Source organism: Adiantum capillus-veneris, chromosome 29 (assembly GCF_014529385.1).
Source record: "Adiantum capillus-veneris isolate H3 chromosome 29, ASM1452938v2, whole genome shotgun sequence".
Classification (NCBI taxonomy): Eukaryota; Viridiplantae; Streptophyta; class Polypodiopsida; order Polypodiales; family Pteridaceae; genus Adiantum; species Adiantum capillus-veneris.
In genome coordinates, this window is record NC_140959.1 from 71,940,888 (window position 1) to 71,956,478 (window position 15,591).

The 15,591-nt window shown below is 42.4% G+C and overlaps 1 protein-coding gene across 1 annotated transcript; it reads left to right on the top strand.

Moving 5' to 3' along the window:
* The first annotated feature begins 1,060 nt into the window (after window positions 1-1,060).
* On the top strand, window positions 1,061-5,208 carry LOC147419388 (serine/threonine-protein kinase D6PKL1-like). The gene is made up of 2 exons (XM_086506414.1): window positions 1,061-2,682; window positions 4,155-5,208. Exons 1-2 carry the CDS (start codon window positions 1,946-1,948, stop codon window positions 5,038-5,040), a joined length of 1,623 nt encoding a protein of 540 aa, XP_086362540.1. The 5' UTR covers window positions 1,061-1,945; the 3' UTR covers window positions 5,041-5,208.
* The last annotated feature ends 10,383 nt before the right edge of the window (window positions 5,209-15,591 follow it).

Sequence of the window (15,591 nt, forward strand, 5' to 3'; positions counted from 1 at the left end):
GGCATGGAGCCCCCTATATATACTTGTTGAATGGAAGGAGTGCCTAGATCATCATTCCCTTGTCCCCTCAGAGTTAGAGTGTGGTCACATGGGGCTTACTTTTCTATCACAAGTAAACTAAGGAAAACTAAGCTTGCATTATTGAGTGCATAGCTAATGCTTCGGCGTGGTCACACGCTACAAAGCTCACAAAAATACTAACACGTTGAGGTGGACACGAGTTCAATGACCAGGTAGGGTTGGTAGAGAGAGATTTGAGCCTATTTGTGCGCCCCATAGTCAACACAACCTACTTTTCCTCTTAGGTGGAGACACATTGCTTGTTGTTGCTACCATCAAAAAGCACCGTCTCCTTCCCTCTTAGTAGGTGGAGCCACGCTGCTTGCTGCTGTTGCCATAAAAAAGCACCGCCTCCTTGCCTCTTCATTCATAAAGCTTCATAGGGTTACCAAGAGCAACTATGATGATATGCCAAAACGGTACAATCACAAACTTGCCCGCATAGTTCTACTGTGCCTGGCTGTTCGCCTCGCGTGACCATGATGGAGACATGCTATCTTTCAAAATAACAAATGACTAGCCTTGTGTGACCAATGCCATAGTATAAACTTTTATTGAATCTCAATTGCACCCATTTGAGTCCCAATTGCATGCAATTGGACCGAACTACACTCAATTACGCATACATCTTCAACCAAACCATGGAGACAAAAGAGAGGCCGGTTAAGCTCAATGGCACCTCGTGTGAAGCGCTTCCAAGTTCTTGTCTACTAGACACACGGACTCACAGTCTTCAACTGTTCAACGTTTTGTGTCCTCTCTCCTCGTTTGGGGAAATGTGGGGCTCTAAAACCAAGCTGCTTACCTTGGGAAAGGGCCCAGGTTTGTTATTGTCCATCTCGATCCTCGTGTGTGTGTGTGTTTGTGCGTTGGGGTGTGTGTGTGTGTGTGTGTGGAGGTGTGGCCAGTGTGGTTGTGTGTATGTGGGGCCTGAAGGCCCTTTTATATTGGGCGTGTGGGGGAGTTTGTACAAGAGATGATTACACACACACACAAAGTAGAGAAAGTGGTGGTGGCAGGTGCTGGTGTGTGTGTGTGTGTGGAGATAGTGGTCTCCCATAGGTTACATCGCCCAAGTCTGCACATACATGAGCCCGCCATAGCTTGTTTTGGTTGGTGCTTTTTTTTCATGCTCCATTGCTGCACCCATATCTCTCTATCTCTCTCTCTCTCTCTGTGTTGTCTCTTGGAGGCTGAGTACATAGGATTCTCCATCATCGTACCTTAGATCTCTTTCAGAGCTCTTGCATTTTGCATGTACAGATCTTGTATTGGCGGTTGCGCTGCTGCGTGCAAGGTGTGTGAGAGTGTCGGGTGGGGGGGGGGGAGAGAGAAATCGGATACAGAGAGAGAGAGTGGCGGATTCGTGTTTGCGTGTTGTTGTGTGAGTTTGTGAGTGCGAGAGTGCGTGTGTCCCCCCCTGCCCCAGCTTAAGATCCACTATTGCTGGCTAGACTCAAGGTTCGTGCTTTGCCTCTCTCTCTCTCTCTCTCTCTCTCTCTCTCTGTGTCCCCGCATATTCGTTTTTTATCTCTCTCTCTCTCTGTCTCTGCTCTTCCCCTGTTTCCCTTTCCCGCCCCTGATTGCTTTCTTGCCTCCATGTAACGGCAGATTCTTGCATTGCTTGGGGTTTCTGTTCCTCCATTATATAAATTTTTTTCTCTGCCTCCCTCTTTCTCTCTCTCTCTCTCTCTCTCTCTCTCTCTCTCACACACACACACACACACACTCACACTCACTCACACGGACATCTAAGCAGAAGACGCAAAATGGGTTTCAATCAAACAGGGCCTGGGCATTTGGAAATGCTCGTTAAGCCAGGTTAAGGGTCCCCTTCATCCTCCACAAGGAGCTTTGTACTTCATACCTCTGCGGAGAGGCAGCTATGGAACCTCGTAAAATCCCTTCATCTGCACGTGCTGAGCTTTCCCATGACAGGAGTTCCTCTCATAGCAGGGTCAAGAAACAGAGCCTGTCTTCAATGGATCTGAACGGCATCAAGATTGGGCTTTCCAGTACTACAAGAAACACAGGTACAGGGGGTGCTTGCGAGGATGTGAAACTAAGTGAGGCAGAAAGCTCACAGGCAACCTCTAGTACCACTCTGTCAAATGCCAAGCCTAGCCAGAGCAGCAGCAAAAGCAGTGTAAGCAAGTCCAGCACTAGCTCCGAAGAGAGCGATGTCAGCAATGATAGTCTCTACACAAGCTTTATCACTGCATTGAGCAAGCCACACAAGGCTAATGATCCACGGTGGGCTGCCATCCAAGCGGCACATGTGAAAGAGGGAACTCTCACATTCAATCACTTTCGCTTGCTCAAGAAGCTCGGATGTGGCGACATTGGCAGTGTTTACCTTGCAGAGCTTAAAGGTAACAGCAATTGCTTTTTTGCAATGAAGGTGATGGACAAGGGATCTTTAGCAAGCCGAAAGAAGCTCCTCCGGGCACAGACAGAGCGTGAGATCCTCCAATGCTTGGACCATCCCTTCCTGCCGACTTTATACACACATTTTGATACCGACAAATTCTCATGTCTGCTCATGGAGTTTTGCTCTGGTGGAGACCTTCACATGCTTCGACAGAGGCAACCGGGGAAACACTTTACTGAAATGGCGGCTAAGTAAGTTAGACCTTGTTATTTTGATGTTGTTTGTGTCGGTTTGATGGTCTATCTGTGTGTATGAGGCACGTGCCTCAGATTCTTTGCACATTTATGCACACTAGGCAGAGATGCATATGGTATTCAGGTCTATGGTTGTGTCATCTATTGGATTGAGAACATGGAGAACAGATGGCATGTTCGGGTAGGATGCTTAGAGCACTTTGCGGGTGTGGTGGTTCAAGGGTGGAATCCACACGGGATTTGAGGAGGCCTAGACGGCCATAGGTAGAGTATGGTATACAGGTCTATTATATGTCATCGATATGAGTGGGAGCAGGGAGCACAGATGGCAGGCGTGGAAAGTGCTCGTAAAGCACATTGCGGGTGACATGGTTCAAGGGTGCAGTGCACACAGGATTCAAGGAGGCCTTGGCGGCCATAGTAGCCAGGCACCCGATAGATTTGGCCACGCTCGGCTAGTGTCCGGCCAAGTGTGGACAGCCAGGTCTATCTAAATGCGGCTCCTACAGTTGGGTGGTGAGCTTTAGTGCTGTGTCAGAGTCTTCCAAGTGTGGACAACCAGTCTATGTAAAGGGGATTCCTACGGTTGCTTTTAGTGCTCCTGTGTCAGAGAGTCTTCCAAGTGTGGACAACCAGGCTCATACGAAGGGGACTCCTACAGTTGGATGGTGAGCTTACGTCACTGCGCTATGTCAGAGAGCTCTCAATAACTCTTCGGGGATGCTTATGACTCAGGTTGTTACAACGACCTATACAGAAGAGACTCCTCAGGTTGTGTTGTGGACATGGAGAAAACTTTGTGAGTCATCAAATGTGCCTTTGGAGGAGTCATAATCTGAATACCCTTGCGGAGGCACTCCAATTAGCAATTGCTGCAGAGTGCATATGCATTCACCCTTTGTAGTATACAGTCCGGACATCCATTTGGATTCACCTGGGAAGTCTGACCTTCAGTATGAGTACGTATTTGACATACCCACATCTGGGCACAATGTGTTATCATTATCCACAATGGTCAAAAATGACCTATAGGGTCAAGTGAAACATGTAACATTCGACATAGTGAGCTGATCAGAGGTTCTTGATGCTTTAAGGCTGGGTTCAGACTGAACCGGCGGAAGAAACAAGCCTTCCTAAATGTGCCGCCGCCTAGTGTGAACAATGTGGAGGAGGAAAAGTGAAAAAGTGAAGGGGGCTGAGAGAGGCCATCAACTCTTCCGGGGGGGGGGGGGGGGGGGTCGGAAGAAAAATGGAGGGCCTGGCGGAAGAGTGCCTCAACTCCAACCAATTAAATTTTTCCATGGAGGAAGAACGCCCCTTTGCTTTTCTCTTCCGCCACCTAGTCTGAACCCACCCTAAGATTGTGGAGATGATGATGGCAGTTGGGTGTGCATGAGAGAGAGAGAGAGAGAGAGAGAGAGAGAGAGAGAGAGAGAGAGAGCAACTCTTCCCTTGATTTTTATTGTCAGATTCTATGCAGCAGAAGTGCTCCTTGCTTTAGAGTATTTGCACATGATGGGAGTGATTTACAGAGATTTGAAGCCAGAGAATGTGCTCGTACGGGAAGATGGACACATTATGCTATCGGACTTTGATCTCTCGTTGCGATGCGTAGTGAGCCCAACTCTAGTCAAGTCTGCGGCAGCAGAGATGGATCCCAGGAAGGGCTCAACATATTGTGTTCAGCCAGCGTGCTTAGAACCAGCATGCGCTGCTCCTGTATGTGTTCAGCCTGCATGCTTCATGCCAAAGCTTCTTCCATCTTTTAGATCAAAGAGCAAGAATAAGAGTAAGAAAAAGAATGAGCTTGGGAATCAAGTAAGGCCTCTTCCCGAGCTCATTGCAGAGCCGACAGCAGCACGGTCGCTTTCATTTGTGGGCACTCATGAATACTTGGCCCCAGAAATTATCAAAGGAGAGGGGCATGGAAGTGCTGTAGATTGGTGGACTTTTGGGATCTTCCTGTACGAGTTGCTTCAAGGGAAGACTCCTTTTAAAGGGGCTGGAAATAGAGCAACCCTTTTTAATGTGATTGGTCAGTCTCTCAAGTTTCCTGAAGCACCGTCGATAAGCTACCAGGCACGTGACCTTATCAGAGGTCTTCTTGTTAAGGACCCTCAACATAGATTGGCCTATAAGAGGGGTGCCACAGAGATTAAACAGCACCCTTTCTTTGAAGGTGTGAATTGGGCGCTTATAAGGAGCATGTCGCCCCCACATGTTCCGAAGCCATTTCAGCTAGAGGTATCTTTAAGTAAAGCGGCTTCAGGTATGGCGTCATCGACAGAACCACCAAAGCTTGTTGAGGGTGATCCCAAGGCCCAAGGTACTTACCTTGATTTTGAGTTCTTCTAGGTTGGTTTGACCATAATTCTGTGGGTTTTTTTTACCCCCATATCCCAAGCATTTTGGATTGAACTAAACTTTCTCTTTTCCATTCGGAGGCGACATCAAAGTTGTCTTCATGCAATTCTCTTGTAAAATTCTTGACTAGATTCACATGTGTAACATATTTGCACCTCATCACCGCAATTTGGGAGCTTTAGGTAGGGTTAGCTGTAGTCATGCTTTGTTTTTTGAGCTTTAGGCATGTGCAATTGCTGAGGTCTGAGATCGGATGCTTAAGAATCGGTGGTCCTCCTCCTATCATACTTCGCTAGTTTTGATCCTATGCAAATGCTGAGCTTTTAACAGTGGGTTTGGTGATAGTGCTCTCTGCTGTTCTTTTATGGTCTCTCATGCAAGATGTGACCTCATAAATAGACTCTGGCTGTGTGCTGTATATTAGGGCAAGATCTGGGGCCATTAAAGTTCAGTAAAGGCTCATTAATTACTGATTAAATGCTCTTTAATTACTCATTAAATGCTTATTAGGTCCCTGATCTTAAGCTAGGTCCAGTATTTGATGAGCAATGATTGTTACCCTTAATGTTCGGTTAACGATTGAAGCAAGGCTTGTGCTTCCTTTACTTGAGCGCTGGCTATCTTCACTTGAATGACTTCAGGATTAGTTCAAGTACATTGATTTTATGATTCAGAAAATTTGGCCAGTTGAAATGTAGGCATGATGGCCACTCTATGATGTTAAACATCTGTTATTATTAGAACCTGACAATAATGCCAGATGCATGTGTTGATGACTACTGTTGATGGAATTCATGGTTAGTTTCTGTGAATAACTATCATGAGTCTATAACTCGTATTTTACCCCAAAGATGACTGGACATGTCTTGCATTGATTCGGTGGAGCATTCTTCAAGGCGTGCACTTAAGGTACATTCGCACACATGCATATCTGACAGTGTGAAGTCTTTCTTGAAATGATGTCAGTCGATATGGTTGGTGACATACCAAGTGCTTGCAAGTCGAGGTAGCTTTTTAGCGCCTAGCTAATTTTCTAGATTTTGAATTTTGGTGTGATTGTGAGCCTCATATTGAAGAGGTTGCCAGTATACTTCCAAGCTTCATGTGTTTTTGTGGTGTGCCGAATCAAAGTGATTATAGAATCATTTAGACACATTTACAATGGTGCACAAAGCATCCTCATTTGTTATGCTTTCATGTGTCGGTATTTTGGTTATACTCTAGCATCTTTTATGAATGACTACACTATTGACCTCACATTTATGAATGAAAATGTACCTCCTTTGAAGGGCCTTTCTTTGAGAGCATGTAGCTGAGGAGCAGAAATTCCTTTGTCTTCTGCAGAGATTGGTTTTTAACTCAGAATCCAGCCTCTTTTCCTCAAGGTCCTTATGGGTCAAGCCTTTCTTTGGCCTCATTATTTAAGGACAGACTCCTCTCCCTACCCCCTAAGGAAAGGTCGCTTCCTCCACCTCCTTAGTGATAAGCATATATTGGCCTAGCTCTGTACCCTCTATTAGATTAGTGGGGATGTAGCATTTTTAGTCATTACTATGTATGTTGGACCTGAAGTCGTCAACAGTGGTCAAAATAAACGTTTGGAAAACCTAGAGAAAATTTGAGGTATTTTACTATATATGGAGTTTACTACACAATTTCTCTAAACTCTGTATGCCATTTAGATTGACCTCTGCTCTAGCCACCTTTCTCAGATTAATGAGTCATACATTCATTACGAATGTTGTACAGGTGTTTTGAACCAATTCTGAACTTCTACTTACCTTTGGATTTAACATGAGAATAACAAAATGAAACTCCCTCATGCATAAATCTAACGAGTCTTGGACAAAATTGATATGAGTTTGGGATTGGATACCGGACGGGTTACCTATCTTCCAAGGCCCTAAGGTAGGTAGAACTAAAGTTTGGAGAAAGGAACTTAACTTTCACTAAAGTGGGTTTAGTGTTTCAATTATGGGAGCTTAAATTTGAACCTTTTCGAAAGTTATGGAGCTTTTCGAGCTCCCAAGGGCAACACATTTGCCTATATTCGCAATGCATGCACCCTTGTGATTCATATGAGTCAACTTCTTGTGGTTTACAATGTATCTCGTCTCTTAGTCATGTTGATATTGAACTCAGATTTGCAATTGGACATGAGAGTATTTTGAGACATTGAAGTGCCTTTCTTCCCGACATTTTGGATTTCATTTGTGCTAACCCTAATTGTAAAATACACCTCACCACGAAACCTCGAGAGATGTACAAAGTAGTAGAAATTGCACTTCTCTCTCTCTCTTTCTCTCTCTCTCTCTCTCTCTCTCTCTCTCTCTCATTTCATCTTGTTTCACCACCATTAATTCTGTTCTATTGAGTCCACACCCATGTGACTCAAGGGGACCAGAGAGGCCCACTTTATATTCATAATACACAAAACCCTAAGCTTGATTATTAGGTCGTAAAAGAGATTTGCAACAAATGATATTAATGAAGGATCTCCAATCTATGAATCGTCTCTTCTCTTTCTTATGTAAATGATCTCATACAAAGCAACCCAACTCTAAATGCAAGAGGATAGATTTAGGTGTAATCATCATATTGTCGACTTCACACGTTGGTATGTGTAAGCTTTGATTGGTTAAATATTGTATATGAGAGAGTGTGAGTACCATATCTTGAAGTCACGTTATACATGCTTTACCATCATCAATAAATTTGAGGGTTTGGTGCTCCAAAAGTGTAATTTTTTTTTGCAATGTTTTCCTCCATCCAATTGTGCGACACAATTCAATGGATGCAAGGTGATATGTATCTTTCAAGTTATGCCATCTAAGTGTTTTTGAAGAAGTGGTTTACATGTGTTTCATTGCCTAGTTAAAACATTGTAAGAGGGTAGTGTGGTGAGAGGGCTCCTTCCAACCCTAAAAGAGTGTGCAGGCTGGCAATGTTGCATTGAGCATGTGTCAATGTAGTCTTCATGCAAGCTTGATGATAGTGTATGAACAAGTATAAACACTTAGCAAGTTACAATAATACAAGTCTTGCACAAGCTCTCTCTCTCTCTCTCTGTCTCTCTCTCTCTCTCTCTCTCTCTCTCTCCACCTCTTATTACTTCACTTTGATGAGTGTAAGATTGTCTTGCACAAGCTCCATTTTTCTATCTCTCTCCCTCCCTGCACCTCTTATTACCTCACTTTGATGAGTGTAAGATTTTTTTGCTTGTGTGTGTGTTGTGGTATTAAATTAAATACATACACACAAAAGAAACGTTCAAAAGACAACTCGATTTAGAAAATGAGGCAAGGATTTGTACAAAAATGACTAAGTCTTTGATACATTAATGTAAAGCATAATAAGAATGAGGTATCATCCTAATGATTTTATACAAAAGTAGTAGAACAATTGAGGTCATCCCAATTGAATCATCAAGGTTTTTCAGAGTTAGATTGCAACATGCTAAACCTTTTTAAGTCAAGATAGAACTCCTATCTGCATCCATATAGACAAGTCAATAGATATGTTAGACTTGACTACATATAACAGGCTTCAGAAAACCTAGTTGTAATTCATGTCAAACTTAAAAATTATTAGACTACTTATTGTCCTAAATATTACTTCAAAGTATGAGCAAAACTTAAGTAATTCTCACTTCTTTCAAAGTTGCAGTGTCCAAGCCAAAATTGCATATCCCAAATAGTACACATTGTTGGAATTAGGGTTGCAAGAAAACACACAGCTTGGAGAAGACGAAGGAAGCTCAAGACACACAATAAAGAGTGTATTCCTTAGTGTGTGCAATGGAAAGATAAGTTAGCCTTAGAGTGATGGGAGTATATACAATGCACGGGGGGAGAAACCTCCTAAAGAGGGAAAAAATGCCCCGACGGTCCTAAGTGTGTTCACACACATCATTACCACAAGTATATGGTAACAAATCCCCTTGGAGTGATGTGGTGAACGAGAGTTGGCACATAAAGTAAAGGGAAGTGCCATGCCCTGAGGACATGATCAGTCCACAAAGGGGAGTAAGTTCAAAGCTTTGCGGAAAGCTTCAAACTTCTCACGAGACAATGTCTTTGTGAAAAGATCTGCAAGGTTGCCCTGTGTTGGTACATAAGCCAAAGCTGATCTCTCCTGCTTAGAGCCTCTCCTTGACATATTGGTAATGCACCTCAATGTGCTTTGTGCGAGCATGAAAAACAGGGTTCCTAACAACTACCAATCCGCTCTCACTGTTAGTGCAGATAGTGCTGGCAATGTCTTGTCCAACACCCAAATCAACCATAAGACGTCTGAGCCATACACACTCAATCGTAGCTGTGAAGACTGCCTTGTACTCAACCTCACAACTATAAGTGGCCATAGTAGGTTGCTTCTTGCTTAGCCATGATATACAGGAACTGTAACAAACATGAAATAGAAACCACTTGTGGACACTTGCGTGTCAAAACAACTAGTTCAATCTGAGTCTGAGAAAGCATGTAAGTTTGACGGAAATGATCCCCCTATGGGATAAAACAAGCCAAGATGTAAATTGCCACTCAACTAGCAGAAAATCCTCTTGACATCCTAGCAATTCTTAGACCCTGGGCTATTCATAAATCTGCTGACTTGTGAGATTGCAAATTGAATATCTAGCCTCGTGTTGCAGACATAAATGAGGCATCCAACAACAATTTGGTAAAGAGTGACATCTGCAGGATCACCAACATCATGAAGACTCAATTTCAAACCTGTTTCCATGGGAGTGGCAATAGGTTTGCAATTCTCAAGTCCAAACTTACATAGCAATGTCTCTATGTAACTTTTCTAACACAAGGAAATACCACCATCACACTGCTTAAATTGTATACCCAAGTAATGATGCAACAACCCCAAATCATTCATCTTGAAAGTAGCATTCAAATTAGTCTTAAATTCAGCAATATGTCTCTCATTTGCTCCAGTGATCAACAATTCATCTACATAAAGAACCACAATGAGAAGTACATCACGCTCACTCTTTACATACAATGTGCTTTCTGTTGGACGGTTATGAAAGCCACGTTTGACCAAATGAGTGTTAGCCTTCTCATACCAAGCACAAGGAGATTGCTTCAACACATACAAAGCTTTGTTACATCTGCACACCTTATCCTCTTGTCCTTTCTTGCACGAGTCTGCGTTAAATAAACTTCCTCAAATATGTCACCATTCAAGAAAGCAATAACAATGTCTGACTGATGTACATCCCAACCAAAATGAGTTGCCAATGCACATAGAAAACACACAATAGTCATACGATAAGTGGGAGCAAAAGTCTCCTCATAATATATGCCTTTTTGTTGTGCATAACCCTTTGCAACAAGTCGAGCCTTATAATGATCAATCTCACCATTTGGCTTGCGTTTCAACTTGTAAACGCACTTTGTACCAATGGCCTTTTTTCCAGGGGGCAAATCACACAAAGTCCATGTGTTATTTTCTATAAGTGCATCATATTCTGATTGCATGGCAACCATGAAATTTTTTGAATTTTGTGCTTCATCAAAAGATAGAGGTTCCTCAACATCATGTAAGCTAGACACAGCCAAAGAATAACAATCTGATGCATAAGATGCATGGCGAGTGTTGGGGTGGTAAAGCCTAATGTGCCGCGCCTAAGTGTTGGGCGGCCGAAGACTACCAGGAACTAACACTGACCGTTCATTCTACATAAAAGAATAAGGACTCATAACCCTAACAGTATTGTGTTTGGAGTCCACCCAAACCTATGTCTCCTCTCTTCTCCATTGTTGCACATACACACACACACACACACACACACACACACACACACACACACACACACACACACACACACACACACACACACACACACACACACACACACACACACGCTCTGGCACGTGCTCTTCAACTGGTATTAGAGCTCAAGGATTGGGAACACCATTGGAGCTCAGCGGGGAGGCAAGCGGAGAAGCATTAAAAATTGCAGCACGTTTTTGTAGATCTATTTTGGCCTATCAAAACGTCTTTATTTAAGCCGATTCTCTAAGTTCTCGACCGGTTTTTTGTCCTCTTCAACTTTGCAGAAGAAAGTTTTCTCAAAATCTTCACCAATTTTGAGATATGTCACTCAGACTGCCTGTAGGTCATGAAGTAGAAGCTGTAGATGTTTACAAATCTGTTTTGATCTGTAAAAACAGCTTATTTCAAGTCCATTTTCACGATCCCCTATTGTTTTTTCATGGTATACAACTTTGCAGAAGGAAGTTTTTGCAAATTTTGCACAATTTGAGAGATACTTAGTTCAGATAGCAGGGTGGTCTACCCTCGTCGGTTCTTATGCGTACAAGTTTTTGTTGCAGACTCTTTCTGCAATGTCTGTCACATGCATATTTGGTGTAAAGTCTTGAGGGTCTGTTATATCAGACAAACCGCCACAACGGTTACAGAAAAGGGTTTTTGTGGTTGATGTAAGATCTTATGCGGTTTATGTATTATGATGGAAATATGCAAAGCCTATTGTTGAGGGTCGTGGTAAGGTTTTATTGAGCTGGGGGATTTTCAAATGTGGAGATCCTTTCGGTGATACAGGGTTTTGGAGCGAGCCCCGACATCCCCATAGTTTCGACATCGACATAGGATGTACATTTATGCGGTTAGTGCAATATTGGTGTGCATCTGCTGACCCGCCATTGTTGGCATTGCTGTCATCTTTATGCGTATGCCTTTGACAGTGTTCAGTTGGTCAGAGACACTCTTCTAGAGTCGAAGACATTGAAGTGACAGTTCTTTGAGATTTTATCTTGCTAGTTTAGCCACTTTGATCAACATTTCAGTCATTGTACACATTTGTTTTGGGTTCAGAAGTCAGTTTTGCAGGGGAGACTCTGTTGAAATTTTTCAGGTTTTCTATCATCTTCTTTAGTGGAGCGGATCTATCACTTTTGTTCCTTGTCGAGTGATGGATTCATCATCGGAGAACAATTTGTTCAACATCGAGAAGTTAGATGGCACTAACTTCCCATTTTCGAAGGAACAAATTCACAATGTCTTAGTACAGAAGAAGCAGATCCGGCCGATAAAGATGAAAGGGATAAAGCTTGAGGATATGGATGAGTATGATTGGCAAGAGTTGGATGAGCTTGTCAGGTCCACTATCATGCTGACTTTGTCAAAGAATGTGTACTTCAATGTGAACATGGAAAAGACTAGTTACGAGCTATGGAAGAAGTTATGTGACCTGTATGAGAAGCAAAGTGCAGCATCATGTTGACTTTGTCAAAGAATGTGTACTTCAATGTGAACATGGAAAATACTAGCTATGAGCTGTGGAAGAAGTTATGTGACCTGTATGAGAATCAAAGTGCAGCATCACATGTTTATTGGCTGGAAAAGTTAGTTGATTTGAAGATGGATGAGGGCACACCCATGTGCAACCATCTAAATGAGTTCAACATAATTTTCAGTAAGCTTTCTGCGCAGGGAGTCAATTTTGATAATTTGATCAAAGCAATGTTCTTGCTAGTTACGCTGCCAGAAAGTTGGGATACTTTTCACACAACCATAAGTAACTCAACACCTCCTGATGGTTTAACATGTGTTGATATTGAGGGCAGTTTGCTTACTGAAGAGGTTAGCACGAAGAATCTTGATACTTCTCGTGGTACTAGCAATGCTCTCATTGTTCGTGGTCGATCACAAGAAAAGGGCAAGCAAAATCATAGAGGAAAATCTCGTAGCAAATCACGTGGCCGAAAAGACATTGAGTGCTATCATTGTCACAAAAAGGGTCATATGAAGAAAGACTGTTGAAAGTGGAAACAAGAGAAAGGTAAAGAGAAGAAGGCAAGACTGAGGAAAGCAATATAAACATTGAAGAGATCAACAATGTTTTTGCTGAAGATTCTGATGGAGATATTTATCTCACATCTGCCATGGATTCAACATTTTTGGTTGCCACTAATGACTATGCTTTACAGGATTGGGTAATTGACTCAGGTGCATCGTTTCATGTGACTCCTCACAGAGAATGGTTTAGTACATATGATGCAGCCCGTAAAGGTTATGTTCGTCTTGGCAATTATTTTGCCTGCGACATAGTTGGTGTCGGCGATGTGCAGCTGAAATTTTAGAATGGTTCTTCGATCATGCTCAAGAATTTGAGACATGTGCCGAAGCTTACCAAAAGCTTGATTAGTACAGGACAATTGGATGACGCAAGATATTACTGCACATTTGGTGATAGTTCATGGAAGATCACCAAAGGTTCTTTAGTGGTAGCACATGGTTCAAAATCTGGGACTTTGTACATGCTACATGTATCCAATGTTAAAAACCATGTAATTTGTGTAACTGAGGAGCCAAGTGTTTCTTTGTGGCATCGCCGGTTAGGACATTTGTCTCAAAAGGGAATGAAAATATTATCTTGTTTTGGTTATGTGCCTGGCTTCAATTTCTCAGACTTTTCAGTTTGTGAGCATTGTCTTTATGGTAAACAAACACAATCACCACACAAAAGGGGAAGCACTCGAAAAAGTGAGCCATTAGAGTTAGTGCATAGTGATGTCTGTGGACCTATGCCTAACGTATCCATGGGAGGTTCATTGTACTTTGTTACATTCATTGATGACTTCTCAAGGAAAGTGTGGGTATATCCTTTCAGGAAGAAGGATGAAGTTATTTCAAAATTTCAAAATTTTGTGGCATTAGTGGAGAATCAGTCTGGCAAGAAAGTAAAGTGCTTGAGGTCAGACAATGGTGGTGAGTATGTCACTAAAGCCTTTCAAAATTTTTGTGATTCCAAAGGCATCAAAAGAGAGTTGACTGCTCCATATAACCCTCCACAAAATGGTGTTGCTAAGAGGATGAACTGTACCATACAAGAGAAGTTACGTAGCATGTTGTCCAATGCATAATTGCCTAATGGATTTTGGGCGAAAGCGTTAGCAACTGCTGTCCATCTTATTAATAGATATCCTAACAAGGCTTTAGATGAGAAGGTACCTGAAGGTACCTGAAGAGCTTTGGTCTAGGAAGCCACCTTCTTACAAGCATCTCAGAGTGTTTGGATGTGAAGCGTATTGCCATGTTCCAAAGGAATTTTGAAGCAAGTTGGCTCCTAAGTCAAAGAAATACACATTTCTTGGCTATGGCAATCCTGGCAAGATGGGATTTCGGTTATAGGATCCTGAAGCTAAAAAGACAGTTCGCAGTAATGACGTATACTTCAATGAGGAAAAGATGCATAAGAAGCCTGTGCATACAGTGGAGGTTATGAGAGTTATCTTCCAAGAAGATGGAATTGTCCACTATACAGCTGAAGTGCCTAATGTCAGACAACAAGCACAAACTCCTCCTGCAGTACAAGATGTTGCTGAGGGACAACCGGCTCAAGCAGTTATTAGAAGGTCTACAAGAGTTTCAAGGCCTCCTGATAGATTTACTCCCTCATTGGACTACATTATGTTGACAGATTGTTGAGAGCCTTCCTGCTATAAGGAAGCCATGTCACTGGATGACAAGGCAAAGTGGGAGAAAGCTATGCAATCAGAAATGGACTTGTTGCATAAGAATCAAACTTGGAAGTTGGTTGATTGCCCCTACAAGCAAAAAATTACACCTCATGATAATAAACCCAAGTACAAGGCACGACTTGTTGCTAAAGGATTTAAGCAGCAAACAGGGTATTGACTTTGATGAGATCTTTTCTCCGGTTGTCCAGAAGACTACTCTGTGGTGTGTACTTGCGTTGGTTGCTAAAGACGACATGGAACTTGACCAAATGGATGTCAAGACAGCGTGCTTGCATGGTGATCTTCAAGAAGAAGTTTATATGCAACAGCCAGAAGGTTTTGTTGAGAAGGGCAATGAAGACTTGGTGTGTCAGTTAGAATGGTTTAAAATAGTCATCAAGGGGGTGGTATCATAAATTCTAATCGTTCATGCTCTCAAGGATAAAAACGTAGCGATATGGACCATTGCCTCTACACTGAGCAAGCTAATGATGGTAGTTTGCTGATTTTGGTCCTTTATGTGGATGATATGTTAATTTTCGGGAAATGCAGGGATGAGATTTCAGCCTTGAAGTCAAAGTTACATGCAAACTTTGAAATGAAAGACATGGGTGAAGCAAACCATATCCTTGGCATGTGCATTAAGCAAGACAAATGCAAGAAATTGGTCTATTTGTCTCAATCTAAGTACATTGCTGATGTGCTCAAGCGTTTCAATATGGAGAAGGGGAAGGCATTGAGTACTCCATTGCCTCCATATGTGAAACTTTCTAAAAATGATTGCCTCAAGTCTGAAGAGGAAAAGGCTGAAATGGCACAAGTACCTTATTCATCTGCAATTGGGAGTTTGATGTATGCTATGATTGCTACACGTCCTGATATTGCTTTCGTAGTGGGAGTTGCTAGCAGATATATGTCAAATCCAGGCAAGAAACATTGGGAGGCAGCGAAAGGGGTTATGCGATATTTGAATGGTACAAAAGACATGTGCATTTGGTTTGGAAGAAAGGAAGCATGTATAATTGGTTACACGGATGTAGAT